The 23,290-nt window shown below is 41.4% G+C and overlaps 1 protein-coding gene across 2 annotated transcripts in view; it reads right to left on the bottom strand.

Annotated features, from left to right (window-relative positions):
* Positions 1-6,139: 6,139 nt before the first annotated feature.
* The window catches only part of map3k7 (mitogen-activated protein kinase kinase kinase 7), a 32,224-nt gene continuing 15,073 nt past the window's right edge, over positions 6,140-23,290 (bottom strand). Inside the window, exons 10-18 of one of the 2 annotated variants that reach the window (XM_034204517.1) lie at positions 22,361-22,442; positions 21,950-22,080; positions 21,679-21,826; positions 20,185-20,265; positions 17,071-17,138; positions 12,505-12,604; positions 9,266-9,326; positions 8,503-8,619; positions 6,140-7,500 (exon numbers count right to left, since the gene is read on the bottom strand). In XM_034204517.1, the coding sequence (XP_034060408.1) occupies positions 7,320-7,500; positions 8,503-8,619; positions 9,266-9,326; positions 12,505-12,604; positions 17,071-17,138; positions 20,185-20,265; positions 21,679-21,826; positions 21,950-22,080; positions 22,361-22,442 (969 nt within the window). In that variant the 3' untranslated portion in view covers positions 6,140-7,319. The remainder of the gene's footprint in view (positions 7,501-8,502; positions 8,620-9,265; positions 9,327-12,504; positions 12,605-17,070; positions 17,139-20,184; positions 20,266-21,678; positions 21,827-21,949; positions 22,081-22,360; positions 22,443-23,290) is intronic. The other variant, XM_034204518.1, reaches the window with a different exon arrangement.

Genomic DNA, 23,290 nt, shown 5'->3' with positions numbered 1-23,290 from the left:
GTGCTGCCACGTTTTAACCATTTCAATGTCTATTTGTTATAATCTAATATTGCAACTGGCTTTCCGCTCAGCGTGGTTCCGGGCTAGAGCCTGATTTAGCTTAGGTTCTTCCTGTTTCCACCGCAGCAGAGCCGGCTCTCAGTACCGAAACCCGGTTCTTAGCTAGCCCCAATTGGCTGACCGGCAAGAACCAATAGGCCTACTTCACGCTTACGTCAGAGGGGGGCGAGATTAACCTGATAAATAACAGTTAATGGCGAGTGCGGCAAGTTGTAACAAGCAGTAGCGCTGAGCAAAGTGACTAGAACGCAACCACACACTTGTAAAAACAGAAAAACCAGTTAAGCACCAGAAAAGCACAAGAACGGATCTTGAACCCTTGGTGGTTCTAGGAATATTTGATATACAATTGTGTTTTCTATTTAACATATTGTACTATGATTATTTTTGTAATCATGCATGGTATTTCTTTAATTAACCTTTTTTTTCTTTTTCTCACGTACCCCCTGCAGTAACCCAACGTACCCATAGGGGTCCGCGTACCCCCATTTTAGAATCACTGCTTTAGAGAATCGAATGCACTTTCACTATCCGACGTGTTTATGATGCGCCAGCGGACGTCATGAATGTGCGTCTGCTGCTGTGGGGAAACTATGGAGACTACAGTTTTCTATACAGCGGACTACAACATGGATGTATAATAAGAACGAGGGACTACTGTAAACTCATCTAGAGACTCTGCACCGTGCTCTGATGCTGTTGCTTGATGCTTTATGAACGTGGACAACAGAGAAACATATTCTTCATGACCAAAGTTGGAATTGAAATAAAAAAGGAAAGTGAAACTTATGCTCGTCACCCTCTCCCTCCGGTCCACATTAATACAAATGATCCCAATACGTATGATTGTATGAACTATGAAAAGATCTTAAAATCAATACAAATGTATTTATTATAAACGTTAGTCCTTAACATCTATCACTGTGTATATCACCATTCAAACATCTTTTAAAAGTTGAACAAACCCCACACAGCTCAGTAAAGACTGTGAAATGTTGACTTTATTTGATCATTTCAGTAAAAACTAACGTTCATATTTCTCTTTTTGATTATAATACTGATGAACGTTCAGAAAAAAGCACTTTGGCAACTTACCACATACGTTTTAAAATGCTTAATAAGCACCGTAACTTTCATGATATAATTTCTCGCTCATAATCGGTTGTTTCCGTGAACGGCCGACTGTTGTGTGACGGCAAATGCTGCGGCTGCAATGCATTGTGGGGCAGCATTTTCTCCTCTCCTTTCGGTGAGGGAGGTCCAGTGGTTGTCACTGTCAGTACCCGATCTGCCTCCCTGCCCTATCTGCAGTGCGCATGTGCGAGATGGTCCGCCATATTTGACAACTACATACAGCAACAAGTCCTCCAACTCCAACAAGTCCTCCAACTCATACGACCAAATGGGCCGATTGTTCAGGCCCTTATTACGACCAAATATGTCGTTTGTTCAAGCGCTTAATACGTCCTATAATTACGTTTGAAAGTTTTCGCCCTCTAGTGCTCCCGTTGAATGCTAACGTTACAGATGGTCGTTTATTCACAAATAACCCTCTCTGTAAAATCCTAAATTGTAGGATAGTTTGGCCATTAAAACGCTTTTTGATTAGATTTCTAGCGAGAAGTGTATATTGTAGGCCTACCTTTGAATCCACGTCCAGTCGATATGTAGGATCTATAGTTTGATAGATATTGCGAAGATGATTTGAGGTATGCGGCAGCCTCCATGTAAAGTTACGGGTTGAAAACAGTATTTCCGGTCTCAACGTTTTCATAATAAAACCAATGATCAGATGATTTAACAGTGATATCTGCAGTACTCATCAACTAAAAAACATCAGTTTATCCTTGTTAATTAATTATACGACATATATTGGTTTAAATTGTGTACAATGCTTTTGTGTTTTTCCCATAGGTTTTTCTCTTTGGATTCTGAGAGACACCTTTCTTTTTTCAGATTGTATTGTATTCATCTTTAACACTGTTTGTTAGCATCTGCTTTTTCAGTTCATTCCATCCTGCAGTTTGAACTTTTTGAGATATAAAGCACAAATGACGCCTTCAGACCTGCAAACCTCAAGCTGACATTTGTTTGTGTTCTCCCAGAGCTTTGCTTGTGGAAACTGTGCGGGTTGAAGACGTTGTGTTGAAACGGCAAGAGAGCGTCTTGTTGTTGGTTTGAACTGCCTCCCACTGTTCCTGCTGCTGACAGATCTGAACCATACAATGTTATAATGTTAATACAGCATCATACAGAGGCCATTCTGGACCAACATGTATATGACACCACTGTTGTGCAACAACGATGTGCAATATGTTCTGCAAACATTATTACAACGGGCTGCTACTTTTTAGGTTGTCCAATCCAACAAGAATCGGTTTGTTATTATGTAAATATGTATTTACCACTGCAATCAACTCGCTACCACACAGTATTCTACAACTTATTTTATAAATACTGCTTACTTACTGATTTTCCCTGAATGTGTACTTTTGTACATTTATTTATTTTTATTTTAAATAATATGTGCATGCCTTTTGATCTAATAGTGTGTTATTTGTATTGTTCATTTCTATCTATACTGATGTTACCAAGTCAATTTCCCCTCTTTGGGAGGACTAAAGGAATTCTGATTTGACGCGCATGATGCAGACATAACTGCACTGTCAAAATGTAAACGTTGACTTTAATTAAATGTAACACATTTCACACAACTGTATTAGGTTTAATAATATCAAGTTTAAATAAAGAAATATATACGAGATTCAACTTAATATTATTGCTTTCAACTAACATAATAGATTAGTTGAAAATACTTTTGATTAAAGTCAATGTTTCACAGTGTGCTGCTGCTGTAGTGGTGTCATGCAAGGTATCCAATTCTAGAGACCCTGGTTCGATTCCCGGGCAGTTCAGGGTTTTGGGGGCAACAGTACCTGAGACTTGGGAACCAGTTTGAGTATTCGGAAATGAGGACTATCAAGAGATGTACTTACAGTATGAACAGTATGATGATGACCCTTCCTACATCCCGGACATGGTTAAACCGTACACCCCAGCACGTGCTCTGCATCAGCCAAACAGCTCGTTGCGCCCTCGCTGCGAGGGGGACCCAAGTTCCCATCAGCAAAAACACGTGGGTTTGCTATCCTGGCTCCAAAATGGTGGAATGAGCTCCCCATTGACATCAGGACAGCAGATAGCTTACACACCTTCCGGCGCAGACTGAAAACTCATCTCTTTCGACTCCACTTCGAGCGATAGAACTATTAACAAAGCACTTATATACTAATAAAGGACTGGCTTTTCTAAAGCCAGTTGAGTAGCACTTGAAATGTTTTAGCTCTATGAAACCTGATGTACTTATATGATTCTGCTTTCTTCAAGTTTGTATCTTGTTGGTCGAACGTACTTATTATAAGTCGCTTTGGATAAAAGCGTCAGCTAAATGCAATGTAATGATGAACATACAGAATGTGAGTGGTGACGCTTCAGAGCTCAGCAGTTCAACAGTCAGTTAATAGCTTATAGTCTCACAGCTGTATCTCTCTACTCATGTCAGTTCCTCTGATCCAGCTGCTTAAGACACTTGTCGGACAGCACATATCATTTAAGGTTTGAAACGTCTCCCCATGTCATTTTAAAGACTGTTCATATTGTTTTTAAATCTGTCCCTCAGTGTGTGGAGTGGAGATGTAATCACTGAGTCATACCTGCCCCCCCCAGGATGAACACCTTTCTCCCCTAACAAATCACAGGAGGTTAATCTCCTCTTCACAAGTCCATTCAAATGAATCATTTACTTTAGAAAAGGACATTTGTAAAAGCGTTTGCTACTAGTTTTTGCATCAGAGAAGCAGCAGCTGCTCACTCCCCCCCCCCCCCCCCCTAGCCTCATTAGTGCCCCTCTAAATATACCCGTGGTACAATTATGAATGAGGAATGACGGAGTTCAGCGCTGTTCCAAATAGCAAATTAATTATTGATCCCAATTAGCATACTTACACTGTTACTGTATCTATCATGCAGTGTGTAATTACATAATGCATGTAGTGTAGTAAACAAATAATTGGAAGTGAGAGTGGGGGGGGGGGGGGGGGGGGGGGGGGGGGGGCGGACTCTTCGAACACCAACAGGGACTGCTGCAGATTAATGGGATCCTAACTGGCACACGACACAATTTATAGACCAACATGCAAGATTTTATGACCCAAATTATGTCCATTATTAAAAACTGCAACATCTCTCTCTGCCACTGCTAGCCTATTTATGTCACCCAGTTTCCATGGCTACCATGCTATGGATAACATCTAAAGCCCTCACAGGTTTCCAAGTGCAACAACTTTCCCTCGCTATGGGAAGGGGGATGACATTACAACCCAACAATCACTAATGCACTTGAATGAAGATGTATTGAAATATTAGAAGTTAAACAGATGTACATAAACCCAGAGAATCAAACACTGTTAAAGATTACACTGAACAAACTGAAACGTTGTATAAGGTTATCTGAAAGCAATAATATCAAGTTCAAATAAAAAAATATTGGGTTCAACTTAATATTATTGTTTTCAACTAACCTAATCCAGTTATGTTAAGTCTATTGACAGAATACATTTGATTAAAGTCAATGGTTCAGTTTCTTTCAGTGTTATCTTTAACAGTTTTTGATTCCCTGGGTGATTTTTAGTCATACAATACATTTATTTGACCTAGACTACTAGTACCAAATCCAGCTCTACACAGGAGTTACAAGACGACATTGTTGTTTCATCAGTGCTTGTGGAAATGAAAGCTGACAGTGAAATGAACATGTTCCTTCCTTCCTCACACACAAACACACCCTCGCAGCCCGCGGCAGGCCACACACTGCAGGTCCTCCTGACAACAAAGGGGCTCAGGACAAAGCTGGCAACAATCCGCGGTCTTCCTTATTTCCACAGTTCAGGGGGGGCAGGCCGCAGCACACACAATACCTGCTGCAGAGGGAAGATGACATCATTCCTCCACCATCAAGTGACTCATTGTTCCCCATTTAGCTATCGACTTCAAACACACAGGAAGAAACGGAAGCCTTTGTCAGCAGAAAAGCTAAGATCATTTTAAACCTGAGATGTAAACCAGAAGGAGCCGGAGCTCTCTTTACAGCCAACAGTCAAACGGTCGTCCTCCTGGAGGCCAGACGGCTGATGTAACTGATCTGTTTCTGCATTAGAGACATCGCAGTGTTCACACATCAGTAAAGTAGGTCGTGCTGGTCGGCAGGACATCATAAGGATTCACTTTGATCCCAGCCATTGATATACTGAGGATGGATGCTTCTTTGTCTGAGAGAAACTGCTCCTCTGCTGGAGGCTCAGCGCCACCTGCTGGCTGAGGGGGGCACTGCTGTCTGGGGGAGCAGCACACAGCAGTGTTTGCAAACATACATCAAATACATTACTAAGATGAATAAAATAACACTCATTTGATGCCTTGATTGAACAAGAAATTACGGTTTTTTTTTTAGGGAAACGTAATATTTTATTAAAACCTATTTCTGCAGTGAATCAGCATTTTAACCCATATGTAGCTTTAATTAAGGAGTACTTTCTCAACACAATGAGCATTTATCCATCACCTACTCACCTCGTGTCCACTTCATTTGTTTTCCGTAAGGCTTCACGTGAATATCACATCTGCTCCTTTGCAATTGGACAATTGGTTAAAAAGAGAGTACATTTCACTGTGTGCGTGTGTGACTATTTCAACTCCAAATCATCCTTTTCCATAACACATTTACTTTTTAGGAATTCTGCACAAACAGTACCAGCAGACAAGTAGTGCAAGACTTTTCTGCATGTTTGGATTCTTGGTTCATCATAGACACATGCAAGGAACATAAAACATCTTCACAAGTTCACATGCGGCGGGTAATTGATATATAATGATCATTTAGTGAGGACCTTCTTCTTCAAGCACCTGAACACCTTCCTCTGATCATCATCACACGCAGTTCTTACTCTCCATAAAGGACCTGGCCTGACACAGAAAATGGAGACGCTGTTAAGTGAAGCAGAAAGTTCAAACAGACACAAGGAAAAGTGAGTCTTTTCAGCATTCAGTTTATTTCATAATGCCTTCATCACTGCCATATACTGTGGTGTGTGCTAAAGCCATGACCAGGAGAAGAGACCCGATGAGGATTACTCCTGCACACAAACACATTTAAAAGTAAGACTCGTCAAGTCTTGCTATTTTAAAATGAGTTTAAATGAGAAATAAAATGTGTACATGATCAGACAAAGCTAAATTGATTGTGCAAAAGTATTCGTGGGATATGAGACCAAGAAAAGAAAACGCATTCTTTTAGAGTAAATCATAGACGCTTCTCACTCCCTCCTAGAAGTTCATTCAAAGTCCATTAAAACATACCCTCTTCTTTTATCCCCACGACATGTCAAATAAAACAAGCACTTAAAATGCAGGCAACTTCTAAGGCAACATGTGAACTAAAAACAGACTAGACACAGTACGGAGGTATACGCTCCTCTATTTGTCCGCAAGGGCATCCCCCACCAGATACAATATTTCCTAGTGCAAAAATGACACAAGAGCTATCATACAAAGTGAACTACTGGATAGAAAAGACGAAAACATCTACACGCAAAAACAGAAGTGGAGAGGGGGTCCGCTGTTCGCTCTGGGAGCCAGAAGTAGTTTGAACAGCACGAGGAGCTTTTCAGGTCTACACAAACCCCAGCTTTCCTTTATCAGAGACAGGAAGTACATGCCTCTGACCTCAAAACCTGAGGGGCCCACGCGAGGTGGCTCATGCTCACCATTAGAACAAAGTTGGAGATAAATGTGTTGATTTAAGGGGTGGGGGGTTTGCATATGACGGAATCCATGCGTCCAAACATCCTCAGGGATCCTGCACATTGTTCACTGACCAGCCTTCGTCTTGGGTTTCACATCGTGGACGACTGAGTGGCTGTCCAGAGCAAACATGTAGACACGCTCATCAGAGGGGGGGGGGGGGGCAGTGATTGTTTGGTCTGCGCTCACCGAACACACTGTGAGGATGTGCAAATGTTCAGAGGACGTCACTTCCTGCCCCACCGGAGCGAGGGTCTTCAACATGCAGGACACAGTGTGTGTGTGTGTGTGTGTGTGTGTGTGAGAGATGCATGAGGGTGGGTAGTGTTCTGTTGCTGGGGTGAGGAGGGGGAGGGCAGAGGAGGGGGAGGGGGGGTAGGAGTTCATTTGTCTCCGCCTCATCAGGACGTGCCCTGTCTCTTCTGTTGCTGCACCCGGATCAGATCCAGCTGTTTCTTGCACTTCTGGTAGTAGGTGGACAGGCTCTTGTTCTCCTCCAGCAGCTTCTTGTGCTCCTGCACCAGACGGGACGTGTTCTGCTGGTCCTTCTCGTCCTGGTCCAGTTCAGCGATGAGCTCCTTCCTGCGCAGGGCACAGATGTAGAAACATTACCTCTCCTGCGTACACCTGACTTACAGATCACTACATCAGGATATCAATTGTTTATCTTCTCAATTTGAAACAATACCCACATTCCGGCAATAGACAGACTTTCTACCACTTTCATATTTCCTATTTTATTTGACCGCACTCAGTTTCTTACATATTTTGTGTACATATTGTCTTTATTTGTTACAATAGTCTTTACAATTGTTTTTATAATAGCATACGTTTCTCCTCTTTGTATTTGATAAGGTATTCTTCTTGCTATGTGTGCACCATTTACACCAAGCTAATTCATCCTTTGTGTAAACCTACTTGTAATCAAAACCATTCTGAATCTTCAAATGCTCCGTGGCATTTATCGACTTCTACGTTTTAAAAGATAGAAAAATAAAACATTGAGGATGTGATTCAACCCTCTTTAATCCTCTCACATGTCATCCAGTCATTGCAGGGGTTCTTTACAGCTAGAATATATATGTTTGAAAGGTATCAGTCTAACTGTTACAATTCAATAACTAACGATAAAACCACTTAATAGTACATCTATACAAAACAGTCAGCAGCAGCCTAATATTATTTACCAATGTACAACTTCACTTTTCCAAAGTCAAAACACGAGTATTGTAGTATTTGGAAATATGAATTTAAACTTGGTCAAAATAACGAAAAAGATGCGGTGGTTTTACACCACAAACAATGCAGCTTTTTGGCAAATAACTATCTAAAATAAATTACATTTATTTAGAATAAATGTTAGTAGTTTAAAGAATAAAACAAAAAAGTTAATTTTATTTAAAAACATACAGCTATTAAATGTAAAACTAGAGAAATAAATCATTTTTAGATTTTCTGGAGCCTGTGATAGTTTGCCTTGTTCTGTACACGTCTGGGTGGGGGGCCGGTTATTGTGCTTAGAGGTCAACTGGAGGAGTTCAACACTGAACACTGGCATGGATCAGATGGAGCTGCTGGACCTACTTCCTTTGGATGAGCAGGGCGATCTCAGTCTGCACCTTCAGGTATTCCTGCGCCATCTTGCAGTGCTGCTCAAACACAGCCATGGACTCTTTGGAGTTGGGACAGGGAGCGAGAGGCGACACACACACACACACACACACACACACACACACACACACACACACACACACACACACACACACACACACACACACACACACACACACACACACACACACACACACACACACACACACACACACACACACACACACACACACACACACACACACACACACACACACACACACACACACACACACACACACACACACACACACACACACACACACACACACACACACACACACACACACACACACACACACACACACACACACACACACACACACACACACACACACACACACACACACCACACACACACACACACACACACACACACACACACACACACACACACACACACACACACACACACACACACACACACACAATTTATATCAGCTATGTATAGTCTGGGCAGATAATAACACAGCAGATAGCTCAGAGATGCTGCCAATGTGTATTCATATTCACACTCCATTTCCAGGGTAATCCCTTCATAATGAAGTCATTTACAATGTCCTTCAATTCATCCTGGGAGTGAGGAGGGAACGCCACAGTGAAAGCTGATGCAATGCTGACAATATTTCAGTTATTAAAAATCAAATGAGTTTCAGGTGGTGCTGTGAGTGTGCTGGAGGGGGGGGGGGGGTGTACCTGCAGCTGGTGATCCAGGGTCAGATAGGCCATGGGAATGGAGTTGTCTGAGCCGTTTGTGTCTGAGGACAGAGAATCAGAGGGGGGGGGGTTATCTTCAAGACACAAGTGCTGGCAGTCCACACATTTCTCCTGGGTGACTAACAGGAGTGGCCTCTTTCAATCAGTCAGCTTAGGGGTTGAAGTCAACATTTTCATAAAAAACTGTTAACAAAATACCATCATGGTAGACCCGCACGCATAAAGGTATTCTGATTCAAAAAGCTTTCTGGGGGGGGGTCTTTCACACCCAATCCATTAGAGTGGAAAAGAAAAGGTGCTTGTGTACTACTCCACGCACAGGTTCTAGCTGTTTCCATGATAAAGTGACGCCTATGTTTTTTAGTGTAGCATATCTTATCATACAGAACTTGATGCCAAGGCACTGGGGCGTGATTGTTTTGTTACTTACATAACTATAAGATAGTATATTGTTGGATCAAGTCATCTTTCTTTCATCACATAGCTCTGTTTGGAACTTCAACATGGACAAATATTTAGGACAAGAAACAAGGGAACAGACATCCATCCTTATATTACAATCACTAAACATTTGATCTGGGATTTAACTGTATTTCATTTAAAGAGCCTGTGACACGAGTTTCCCCCATCATCCAAACACATCAATTTGAGTAAATATTGTCCCCTTGAAAACCGTTACTGAACTGATTTTGGATATTTGTACTTTGATAACCATTAATCTGCCCTTCAATGTTGACCATTTTCTGGATCTTCTCGGGGATTCTTCAAGTCCCGCCAAATTACGTGTGACGTCATTGCGGGCACAGCGCTCCAGCTGCACCGTTCAGGATCCCAGCATCTGCATGTAAACGTACGATGGCGCACACAGCAGCAACCTCAGACAGCGATCACAGTTTAATGTTGAACGTGTCTGAGAGCTCATATGAGGCTGAAGGATCGGTTTATTGTATCTGTTAGAAGTTTAGGAATTAGGTGCGTCAATATGGGCGATCATACGGTCATGTTGCCAGTGGTGGACTGGGACTAAAAATCAGCCCGGGACTCTCGACCGGCCCACTTCGGTACCGCTAGTAAATTGTCAACGGGGGGAGTGGGGGATGTCAGGGGCGGCGGGTGCTGTAGATAGTACATGTAAATATGTAAATATTTGTGTCACTGCATCCTGGTAAAATACAAATATAATGCAATGTCTGTGTCTTTGACATTAGCGCTGCCAGCCACCTGTGCCCTGTACTACGAAGCCAGTTCAACAGACCCTGGATATGTTTGAGTAACACACAAACTAACAACAACAAACTAACAAACGAGATCTCGCTAAGCGGTCCTACGACGCTGGTTATCAACTCGGTAAATCAAGCCAGGGTTTCTCTCACCAGCTGAGAGCGCGTTCACGTCTAAGACACGAGTGGATCTGACTTTAATTACATTTGACTCGAGTGTTTCGTCAACATAATGTGTTGCTTAAAATAATACTTCTGCATACAGTATGTGACACTGTAAGTGTTGCACGGCCAGACACGGCAGATAAGGAAATATATGATATATTATGATATTATATGATCGATGATCTGATTGATGATGTGATATGAATGATAAGTGCGACACGTCGGCGTCTTCTCTGCATACGGCAGTTTAAACTGTATTTCCTTTATCCTGTAATATGACTTGAGAGATTTAAACTCCGCACACTGAGTTGATCTCTTTTCTATAGACGCCGGAGGCGGGCAGCGTCAGGTACAAACAGTTATTTAGCCTTCCCAAACCTGAACCTCACGCGCCGCCTATGGGGGATGTGCTAGTGATTTATCCGACCGGCCCACTTCGGTACCGGCCCATCGGGATTCGTCCCGATGGCCAGTCCGCCACTGCACCCAGCCCACGTAAACTGTCAACGGGGGGAGCCTCGCTGCGGGGAAACGGTGGACCTGGTGTCCCGATCGGAGTGGGAATAATAATAATAATAATCCGTGCATTTTATCCATTAATTTCCCCAACATTGTGGTAAAAAAAACACACGTTTAATCCATGTTGGTGTACAACTACAAAAAGCATCGGTTTGTTTTCTCATCAGGAAATGCAGACCGGCTCAAACAAACGATTTGTAATCATCATTCTCACGATCATTTAATGTATCATATGTTCGCCGAATTGACATGAAAGCACTAATACATGTAGTTTCATCCACTTGAGTTTATTACAACTACAAAAATAATCGATTTGTTTTTATATCACATCCTACGGGAGGAAATTCAGCAGCTCTCACTACCGATTTGTAATCCTAATGTAATCATCATCCTCACCACGATCATTTATGTTTATGTTCGCCTAATTGACATGAAAGCACTGACAAATATGAATATACTGTAGTCAACTTCATTAAAACGTTATTAACGTGCCTAAACTCAGTAATTCACCATTTCTACGCATGACAACACACTTGGTCCGTGTTTGGCTCTCTCGCCGCACAGTGAAGCGTTCCCGCATTGACGTCACTTCCGGCTTCCCCCAAAACTTCAAAATGAGTCGAAGGAATTTCCCACGATGTTCGAAATTATTGATATTTAACGGAACGGTATCGCTTTTTATTTTTTAAACTGACGGTTCGAGATGACTAGTAGCCCAATATTTCATTGCACAACAGTTGTTGGGATGCTGTCACAGGCTCTTTAAGTATTGCTTTTATAATCTATGCAGGCTTTTAACTATTTGTTTCAAATAATTGTTTCACAATGAGAACCAAGCAGTGGATTGCCTGAACGAGCCACAGTACGAACACTCAAGCATTAGACATCAAGTCACGTATCTTCATCCTTTTATGTGTACAATGATTACAAAGTAGGCTGTGAGTAGAGTTCTGTCTTGTTAGAAAGCGGAAAACACTTACTCTAAACTAGGGATGCCAGTGATTATTCGATCATTCGAATATTCGTTACAGTCTCCATAATCCAAAATTATTTTTAAAATTCGATTTTATTTATATATTTTTTTATTATTATTATTATTTATGTTTTTGTTTTTTTTCCTGTCTTAGTTTCAACCAAAATATAGACTAATGCTAATAATAGTAATAGCGTAGAATAATCGATTATTATTCGATTTTGATCATGGTCAGTTTCTGGTATCCCTACTCTAAACACATTTAAGTGAAGTTTAAGTAAATGTTGGGAAAAACATTTTTGGGTGAAATTGTGATATTTGATCATTGACTCTACTGATCACCTGTAGGGTCATCGGGGCAGAAGTACCCTCTGCTGCTGGTCTTATCGGGGGGCATCATCCTCACACTGGGACTGGAGGAGCGGCTGCTGTTCCTGCTCCCCTGCAGGAGAACACACACAAACATTCAAACATGAAGCAAAGCAGTCTATAGTCACGCACACCTGGAGGCCAAACAAAGCTTACAGAAGAAAATGAACCGTGTTTGTGACTGTTAGCTGAGGAGGTGAATGTCTCTGACAGACTTCATGCCATCAAAGTGATGTTGTTGGAGACTGACAGCTCACAATGTCACAGTAGGAAACAGGACTGACGTTTAAAAGGTTGGTCCTGAACATTTCAATGATTTGTGTAACAGCTGAAGTTCCTCTTTTGAAATCAAACACCAGCTGAGCGTAAGATATCTGCTGCTAATTGCACATTTCTCCAAAGAAACCACTGCCAGAGCTTTTTGTTTAATGTCTTTATCTCAAGGATATCTTGACACTGGATCACCACTTTTGTAAGACAGACTATCTTCTCCCTTCTTCTCTTTTTCCATTTGGGCTTCTGCATATTTGTTTGACAACGTTTTTCACCAACTGCAAGATATCTGCTCCCAGACTTTGCTTGAATGAGCTTCACTGCTCAGTCTGAGAGCCGCAAAGAGAGGAGAGCCCCCTCGCCCGTTGATACAAGTACCACATGAAATGGCAGCAACATCAGCCGATCTGCTCAAACTGATCGGCTTCTGGGTGTTTGCTATGACAGTGTTGGTCTGAGAGTCACCGCAGAGTCAGTCTGATTTCTACAGTAACGTCAGTGGCACTTTTCTGGAAAGTCACAAAATGTTCATCTTGAAGTGATCCGAGTGGCCGCACAAAAAGGGCTCAGGACAAGGAGGCTGGGTGCAGGCGGGGGCATGACATGGCATGTGGTCACAATTGAAGAAAGATGCTGGCTCTCAGAAGAAGGCATGTCAAGCTCAGAGCCTGCAGGTGGCAAACCACATCTGCAACACTCAATTGTGGAATGTACACCATGTTGGATATTATCCACACACAATAGAAGATAAGTCAATTTTCCAAAAAAAAGATGTATAATAATGACAATCCAAACTATGAACATGCTAAAGTCTCAAATGCAACAGGATTTTAGACTTTTTGCATACAGAGAAACTACAAATTCAATCTGAGTTGAATCTGTCACACAGTGATGCAGAGTAACTCTCCATATGGGAAGAGAAGCAACATGATAACAAAGCAAACTCACACCAACACAACTCCATGATCAATGGTGCTGTCAGATTAATGGGAACCCCACGGGCACAACAGCACTATCCATCTTTTTTCTGTACAAAGTCGTTATGGTGAACTCTCAATAAACTTTTGAAAGCGCAGGGGTGTGAGTTTCCTCCTAAACAAATGAGACTAATGTTTGGGAAAGCAGGAGGACTCCTCTGAAGCACGGGTCGTATTCGAGGCTGTGTGTTTGAGGAGAGCGCACTGATGTCTTCATCTTCTTGGAGCTGACATATCAAACAAATGTCATCCTGTGGAACTCTTTCTCCAAGAATGCATCAAATATTGGAGAAGATGGCATCAGTCAAGAACCAGGAGGAGAGTTATGATACAATAAACTCCTTTGACTGGGTGCTCGCAGAGTTCAGCTTTTTATTTAGAATTACACAAAGATCATTGCTAATAGTTATGATCAAATTTGATTCCAGTCCAACTGAAATCACCACCAATCCTTTTTAGAATTTAAAATAAGTGTTATTTAAAATGATTGGAAAAAGCTCTATGCCTCATGGTGACCTTTGATTGACAGCTGTACCAGCATGACAGACAGTAACTCATGTCTGCTGTTAACTGTACAGTCGTCTTCAAGCAACAGTCTCATAATACACACATGCACACAGAAGGATCCACACTTGTGTTTTTCAATGCACACACACACGTGTTCCGTTTCATATACATGTAAATACAATCCAAATACAGAAACAAGTTTTATATGTATTTTTGATCCTCACATATTAGTTTTCCGTGTAAATCCCCTGCACCTTCAAACACAACCGCTTTCTGTGCACGGATCGCTGTGCATTCGTGTGTGGGGTTTTGAGACTCCCCTGACGGTCACCCGATTCGTACTTGTAATTTTTTCTATCTATAGCCAATCAGATGTCTCCTTCATTCTAAGCCAATCACATGAGCGCGCCCCCACGAGGGTAGATTTATTGCGTTCATGACGTAGCGCTTCATGTACGCATTTTGCGCAGTCCGGAGCTGACAGCTCCATGGAGCCTGCCTGCAGGCGCTAACCTCAGGACACCTCCACTCTCAGTACAGCGCCACTTTCCGGACAGGAAATGCACGCAAATACAATCTTTATATTATTAGGTACAGCGCCACTTTCCGAACCATTGATGAATGCTTGTGTACACACAAACGGCAGGCAAAACCGTTTTAAATGTGTGTTTCCTGTGTTACCATACAGCTGCTTTATTTATGTCTGTATGAAGTTGTTGTGCGTGTGGAGGGAGCAGCTACAGGTTAGCCTAGCCTAATCGATCAGTGCACTACGAAGCCAGTGTGTCAACGGGGGGGGGCCCGCCGGTCATTATTGGCTGATATTCACTCTTCATAGTTTGATCGGTGCTCTCTATAAAGGCCGATCAGGAGAGCTGGATCTGATCGATATGGACATAAACGCGAGTGAAGTTTTAGCGAGCTGCATGAGAAACTGACGGGCTGTCAGGAGAGAGGATCCGTTACTCCTGTGTTATTATCCATATCCGGTCATAGTCCGGTAATTACCTGCTAACGGAAACTCTGCTACACAATTATTATTATTCTTATTATTATTATTATTATTATTATTATTATTATTGGTACGGTAAAATAAATTCTGTCCGTGGAAACCCAGCTCCGGACAGCGCAAAATGCGTATATGAAGTGTCATGAACGCAATAAATCTACCCTCGTGGGGGCGCGCTCATGTGATTGGCTTAGAATGAAGGAGACATCTGATTGGCTATAGATAGAAAAAATTACAAGTACGAATCGGGTGACCGTCAGGGGAGTCTCAAAACCCCACACACGAATGCACAGCGATCCGTGCACAGAAAGCGGTTGTGTTTGAAGGTGCAGAGGTTTTACACGGAAAACTAATATGTGAGGATCAAAAATACATATAAAACTTGTTTCTGTATTTGGATTGTATTTACATGTATATGAAATGGAACACATTTGTGTGTGCATTGAAAAACACAAGTGTGGATCCTTCTGTGTGCATGCCCATAATGACAGATCACGCTGTTTCTGCACATTGAGCATCTAAACCGACCCATGTTGATATGTTGTCTGTCTTTGAACAATGAGCTACAGCTAACTAGCCAATAAGATATCTGGTTTTGCAAAATGACGTTAGCAGTGCCCTCTTCCCATGCTGGATGTTTGTTACCCTCACAAAGTGCAGCAAGACATTGTCCAGCTGTGCAATAGAGACCTACTCTGTTGTTTTTGTATTAAGTGAAGCGAGGGAACACATTGATCAAATAACGCACCACTAGACAGATGTATTGTAATTCACTCTTGTGGTTAGCTATCTTTCCCACGGTGACAGTTTTCATTATTTGACTTCATTTGCGATAGAACGAAGGAGGACTCCACCCCTACAACTACTGTGAAACATTCAATGTGTTCTCATTCATTGTAAAGGAAGCAATTGGATTTATGAAAAGCCTTTTTCCATACGTTTTTTAAAGTATTAAAAAAATGATATTTGTTTTACAAAAAAGTAAAGACTGCACATTAAGATGGTGGTGCCGTGCAGCTACGCAGACGTCTTGCAATTTATCTTCAAGGAAACGATAGGGAGATCCAGTCAGACATGTTTCATATACATGACTCTTCTGTTGTGCAAAGCAAAACAACAAATAGCAGAGTTCTAAGTGGAGCCAGCATCTTTCAGCGTTCACTTCCCACTCACTGACACACAGGTGCATTGTGCAACATACAATGATCTACCATGTTTGACTCTCACTATACTAATGCTAACTTTCCTATCTTTATGTCTGTAACCAGTGGTGTAAAGTAACTAAGTACATTTACTCAAGTACTGTATTTAAGTACAATTTTTGCATATCATATATATTATTCTGAAATAAATACCCTTGGACCGATCTGCACAATGACTACTTTTACTTTAGGAACTTTATGTATATTTTGATGCTAATACTTTTGTACTTTTTCTTGAGGAACATTTTGAATTCAGGACTTTTACTTTTAACAGAGTATTAATACACTCTGGTACTTTTACTTAAGTACAAGATCTGAGTACTTTTTCCACCTCTGTCCGTAACTGGATGGAAATTGACTTTCAAACAAATTAAAATCTAGCCTGGCTGGGTACGTACGTTAGATTTGTGCACATACATCCCCCTTTTCTGTAGAACAATGTTAAAACGCCTCTAGAGAGAAACTCTGCCCTACATAAGTAAAGTATAGTCAAGGACATAAACATCAATACACACAGACCGAGTGACCCTCCCTGTCTTAGCACACCCCTCCGCAGCGGGCCTGGTCTTACCTGGCTGGACTCTGAGCAGATGCCGGGCAGGTCCTGCACTGAGCGCCGTCTCTGAGGCTCGCATGTGGCTGTGGACAGGATGAACAGAGGACAGAGGGTGAGAGCAGTGGAGATGGCAGATAGTGATGGTGGGAGATTGGTGCCCATGTTTGCTCAACAGATATCCAGGCTCACCGAGCGTCACAGGGACAGCTGCACTGATTTAACCCTGTAGGTCCTGGTCTGTCAACATGTGCTGTGGCATGGCTACAACATGACCACAGCGCTAAAAGCATCCCGCCACACTGACAGTGAACTGCAAACATACACACATCACCGTACCACACATGTCAAACTCCAAATCTGGCTTCTTGATGAATTTGGTCTGAGGGTTTGGCCTGACTAGATGTAGCAGCACTTGCATCAAAGAGAATATGTCATGACATCACATCAAATGTATCATTATTTCTTTATGTCTGGTCACTAGAAATATAAGTCTATGTTACTTAATAGCATTATATTTAAGTTGGGTAAATATATATAATATTTGATTGATTGCAAAGTCTTTTTTTTTGCAATTGTTGTGTAAACATTGTGTAAATGTAAACCAATTTCTAAAAACGTTATCTGGAAGCAATTATCCATCTGTTTACTTTAAATGTTTTCATGCCCAAATGCATGCCATGATGGTAGGACTGTTGACTACAGTGTATTACTATAAATGCAACTAAACATTCAGCATTATTTATTGATCATAAATCTAAGTGCTTTTGGGTTCGATGGTGCTTATATTTCTCAATCTACAGTATAATATGTTCTACTGAAGCCGAAACACAAACACACATAAGTAAGGCATACATAGTTCCTACATTATAGCAATATTCAACATCAAGTCATGTGGATTGCACTTTTGTTCCTATTCCCCAACCTCTACACGACCTAGAACACATCAGGTGGATTCCACTAACACTAGGCTTACTATAGGCTCTGTCTAAAAGAAACAACACATACCAACACACAAAGGACTGAGCAGATCTGTCTATTGGAATTCATTTTTCATGAATTATTATTGAATTTGTATATTCCCTGATTTAGTTTTTTATTCAGATAAATGCACTTTAAATAAAATGAAGTGAAAACATGTTTCCAGTTGTTGCTCAATGGCAGGGGGGTAACGGTACATGCATCAGTTCCAGATGTTTCTTTCAATATGTGACTTTCTTCAGTTTGTGTGTCACTAATATATTGTACCTTAGCCTAGGCCTAATGTATTTAAGAGAGAATTCTTCTTGGAAGCTTTGGCAGAAGGACAGGATATAAGTGTTTTGTGAATGTTGGACTTGTTTTCATCACTCTTGCCACGTCTCTCAGGTGTGTGGTGTCACACAGGCAGCGCTGCTTTACTGCCAGCTCTTTACTTAATAAGCTTGCTTTCATAATGCTGGCTGGCTATATATTCATGGATAGAACTGTGCAAGTAACCTCACTTTCACAACACTGTCCTGCAAACATTTTGACAAAAGTTTTGTGTTAAAGTTATTAATTACAAAAACCCTGGAAGGAAATGGAAACAGGAAGTGCAGATTAAAAATGCAATAATAAAAAGTATTTCACGGCTTTGACACAGACATGTCACTGCAGTATTGTTGCTGTAAGATCTCAAAATACTGTGGAAAGTTCCTCTTCAATGTTTACTTTTGGAGACGCAGGCAATGTGGCAGAGGTGAAAGAAATAACCAATTATCTATCATTTACATTAAAAAAAAAAATATATATTTTATCTTCTGCATTGTTTTGTTTATACCTTAGAACTGTGCATTTGACATACCGTTACACCCCTCCTTTATGACCACCAATGATGTATTTGCTTGGTAAAAGACCAGGTGTCCAGGTGTACCCGTGCGATGATGTTCCCTACCGTTAACAACATGCATCATTTGACTTCCTTATCAGTGGATACAACTGGCCACAGATAATGTGTCTCACCCAGCTCCAAATAAGACACTTTTTTTCAGGACATCCAGAGCTGTCCCCATTCCTCTCATCCGTATCTGCTTGTAATAGCTTTGACCCTCATGTGAAAGAAATGAATCAAAAATGACTTTGTCAAAGTTAATGGAGTTAAAGAGCAAGAGGGAGAGAAAAATAGCCAAGCTTTCTCAGAGTCCTTTATGCATGAAAGGCAAGGACAAGCGGACATTCAGAGAACTGGTGCACTGCAAAGCCAGAGAGGGAGGAGAAGACAGAGCCATGAGTTAGAGGGTCATCTCATCTGTGTCACCTGATCCGATCTGATTGACAGGTGACACAAGATGATGGGAAGACATCGTCACTTGAGAAAACGTTGTTATTTTCTCACCAGATGTGAATATTAACTCATGTTCTGCCTTCTATAAACACAGAGACATAGAGCTTGTGTGTTACTCCAGGACCAGCTCAACTATATTCAGGTTTGGGGGGGGGGGGGGGGTACCGATTACATGTAACGAGATTACGTAATCAGGAAACCAAAAAGGTAACTGTTTCTGATTACAATTACGCAAAGAAAAAATAATGCAGTAGCTGGACACCTGATTTATTAAACAAACAATCAGTCTATGCTTTTGATTCATGTAGTAATTACTTTGTAAACTATTACTTGGACTACATTTTTATATATTATCTTAAATATCTTGGTTTCTTCTTTTCTAAAAGTGACATTGTTATTTGCACTTAAAAAAATAAGTAAAAAACATGTTATTGTTATTTAATGTCTCCTGTTTTATTTGCATTGCATTTGATATTGAGGTAATCCAAAAGTAACAAAGTCATCAGGTTACATTACTTCTATTTTGATACTTCGGTTACTGATAAATGTTTTTGAAGTGTAACTAATTATTGTAACTCAAGGTTCTTTATTTGTCAAACGAACATAGCTACAGTGTAGTTATGTCGATGAAAATCTTGTGTCACAGGCAACTGATTACATTTTTAAAGTAACCCTCCCAACCCTGATTAATGTTTGTATAAAATGTTGTGTTGGCATCGTATGGAGTGACACACAGGAGAGCTCCATGTCAGAGCACAGCAGCCCAAACTAGCAAAGCAGAGCCAGCTGCACCCGGTCACCATGGAAACCCGGGGGTCCAGTGGTACCTGTGATGACGATCTTGGGGACATCCAGAATGGTGCCGTATGATGCCGTTTTACGATGGCCTCGTTTAAACTGCGGACGTGCTGCGGAAAACACACATACACACATACAGCTGCGAACACAACGAGCATGCAGACTGACACAGACTGGGGGGCCACAGCTGGACCGGACATGTGGGCCCCTCTCATGCAGAGCATACATTGTACGTGCAAGGGCAGCATGCTCTCCGTCCCTTCCCGGCGCCGTGGAGTGTTACCGCTTACACCACCAGCAGCCACCACATTACCTTCTGAGCCCAAACAGCAGCAGGCATAGGGCTCTGCTGCGGTTTGGGCTCAGAGCTCCACACGGCAATCTGAGGACTGCAGGTGTTGATGGTGGAACTACAGTAACGTTATTCATTTATAGCCTAGTTGTCAGCTCATAGAGTCTTATTGTGATATGTTGAGTACACCAACGTTTTGTGACAGAAATATATAGTGAGGGTCCCCAGCACATAGAAACTGCAGGATGCTAACTTGCATATGCTGGGCCATTTGCACAATTAGCATAAGTTTTGTTCATTAGCATATGCAGACAATAGTTACAAAATGGCTTGGTTGATTTGGACAGTTTTGGTGTGGTTTTTAAGGTTATTGAGGAAGTTGAATCCATTTCTGACCATTTCAGGATCAAGAATGGCAGTTATGAGTCCCCTAGAACTTCAGAACAATTTGTTTGCTATTGTCTGCATATGTGAATTAATGCTAATTAACACGACTTATAATAATTGTGCAAATTGCCCAACATATGCAATTTAGCATCCGGCAGTTTGTATGTGCTGAGGGCACATACTACACATTTCTAACTTTGGTGTACACAATAGGAATCTATGAGCTGGCAACTAGACCATTAAGTTACAGTACAGCAGACAAATAAAAAAGGCAACAAACAAAAAGACCTGACATGGAGTGCCATTGTAGCAGAGTGGTTACAGCGCATGCCACATAACCGCATGTCCCTGTTCTAGACTTGGGACCTTTCCTTTCTATTTTGTCCCTACACTGGCCAAACAATTGTGAAAGAATAACATTAAAATAGACAAAAAGGAACCTGACATTTGTGTATGCTTAAATCAAATCAAACTACATGCTTAGAGCTCCTGAGGTTTAATTTCAGTGGCACTATTGAGCTCGCTGTTTCTGTCAGAACATTGCAATACGTGGAGATGGTTGACAGAAGGGTCTGATGGGCCTTAGTGTACAAGGTCAAATCTGTGTTTCTGTGAGGAATCCATTTCCATCTCTAAGTGATGAACGCACATAAGAGTAAAACTGACAGGGAAGGAGCTTCTGGTGGATTTGGAGAGGCCTCATTCCAATAAGACTTGCACTGACAATACTGCAGCATGCCTTTCCTGAACAATTTGCTTCTTTCAAAATCTGGTAGGAGCATGCTAATTTGCTTTGATGCGCTCTTGTTCCTGTTGTCTTGTGCTGTGTGACGTCAGGCATTACCTGCAGGTGCAAATGGCAGCTTGGGCTCCAGCTCCGACAGGTCAGCGCTCATTCTCTTGCTGTCAGATGATGTCAGGCACTGTGTCCGTGCAGGCAGACTCTCCACACTGCCCCCCCTCGACAGAGGCAGAGACCTCAACGGGTCTGCCTAAGAGAACAAGAGGAAAATCTCACTACAGAAGCTTAGTTTGACAATATTTGCTTCTCGTGCAGCTAAATGACGGAGAACTGTAAAACTGAAATGAATGTATTATGTGTAGTATTGGTTTACCTTTGGCTTGAAGTAAGGAGCAAACTGAGGCATGATCTTGATAGTATCGTTACTCCCTTGGGAATCACTGTGCTCCATGTTTGCGTCACTTTTGTTGCTGGTGCTGGTGCCAGTGTTGTCCACATATGAACCTGTTGTTCCCCAGGAAACAGGACGTGTCTTTCATCAAAGATTTACAATGCATTTTCTTTGATGGTTCACAACACTGTAAAGCTAACCAAAGCTTAAAATCATAGACATGGCTGTTTCAGACATGATACAATTATTGGGTGCTGGCAGAAAAGAAAAAAACGATTTCAAAATGTTATAATAATAATGCTTTCCAGGAGACTAGCACCAGTACATGTTCCTTCTATATCCTTCTGTGCTGATACATGCTGGCTTTAACTGGTTTGAGGATGACTCTTGTACCTGTACTGGTAGCAGAGTTGCTCTGTCCGTCATCTGAATACTGGTATGGATACTGCAGCGGTTCATCATATCCAGGGAAGTACTGACAAGAAAAAATGTATTGAAGAAAGAGTGAGCTTGGTTGGATTGAACATCTTTCTACCCAAGCTGTGCATGAAAGAGTGAAGTCAAGTCAAACATAATCCATAATAATAACTTCAGTTCCCAGCACATTAGGTACATCAAGCTAAAATGACTGCCATATAATAGAGCTGTGCAGTGATGATGTATTTTGTAGGCCCAACAGGACGTTAGCATCGTAAGGGTTCAGAAAATAGGATGTGGCACAAATTAATGATACTTAAACATTTCAGTCAGCATGATAATCTCCACATACCAACACCACTTTTATGTTTCTTGAAATGTAAATGCAATAACAGAAGTCAAACGCTAACGTTACAGCACGGTCACATGGCTGCACATCACCACCGCTAAGCTAACGGTGGCTTATGTTCGGTGTGATGGATGATTTTTAGTAGCAAGCTCATGCGTTTACCCGTGCATTATTACATGTAACAGTCCTGCAATAAGACATCCTTTCATGCATGTAGCTTCTAATGTTTAGTATTGTTGAAACTGAGATGGGTTGATTTGAATGCATGGTCTTTTAAGAGGAGCGGTTTGTAGTGCTTTGGAATTGCATTTCCAATGTTTCTATTGCGCTGTCCATCCTAATTATATATTTGTGTCCTCCTTTTTTGGGGATGGGGGGGTTTGTACAACATCTTTGCAATTCTTTTAATGTATTTAGTGATATAACAATTACAGGAAAAGTGCATTCAAGTACAGTGTCCTAAATACACACAAGAGAGTAACGAGTATTCCCAAGTGAAGACAAATAACTAAATACACATTGAGACCAGAAACTAAACAGAGAAAGAAAATCTGTGT

Source organism: Gymnodraco acuticeps, unplaced genomic scaffold (assembly GCF_902827175.1).
Source record: "Gymnodraco acuticeps unplaced genomic scaffold, fGymAcu1.1, whole genome shotgun sequence".
Lineage (NCBI taxonomy): Eukaryota > Metazoa > Chordata > Actinopteri > Perciformes > Bathydraconidae > Gymnodraco > Gymnodraco acuticeps.
This window is presented reverse-complemented; position numbering and strand designations above follow the sequence as displayed.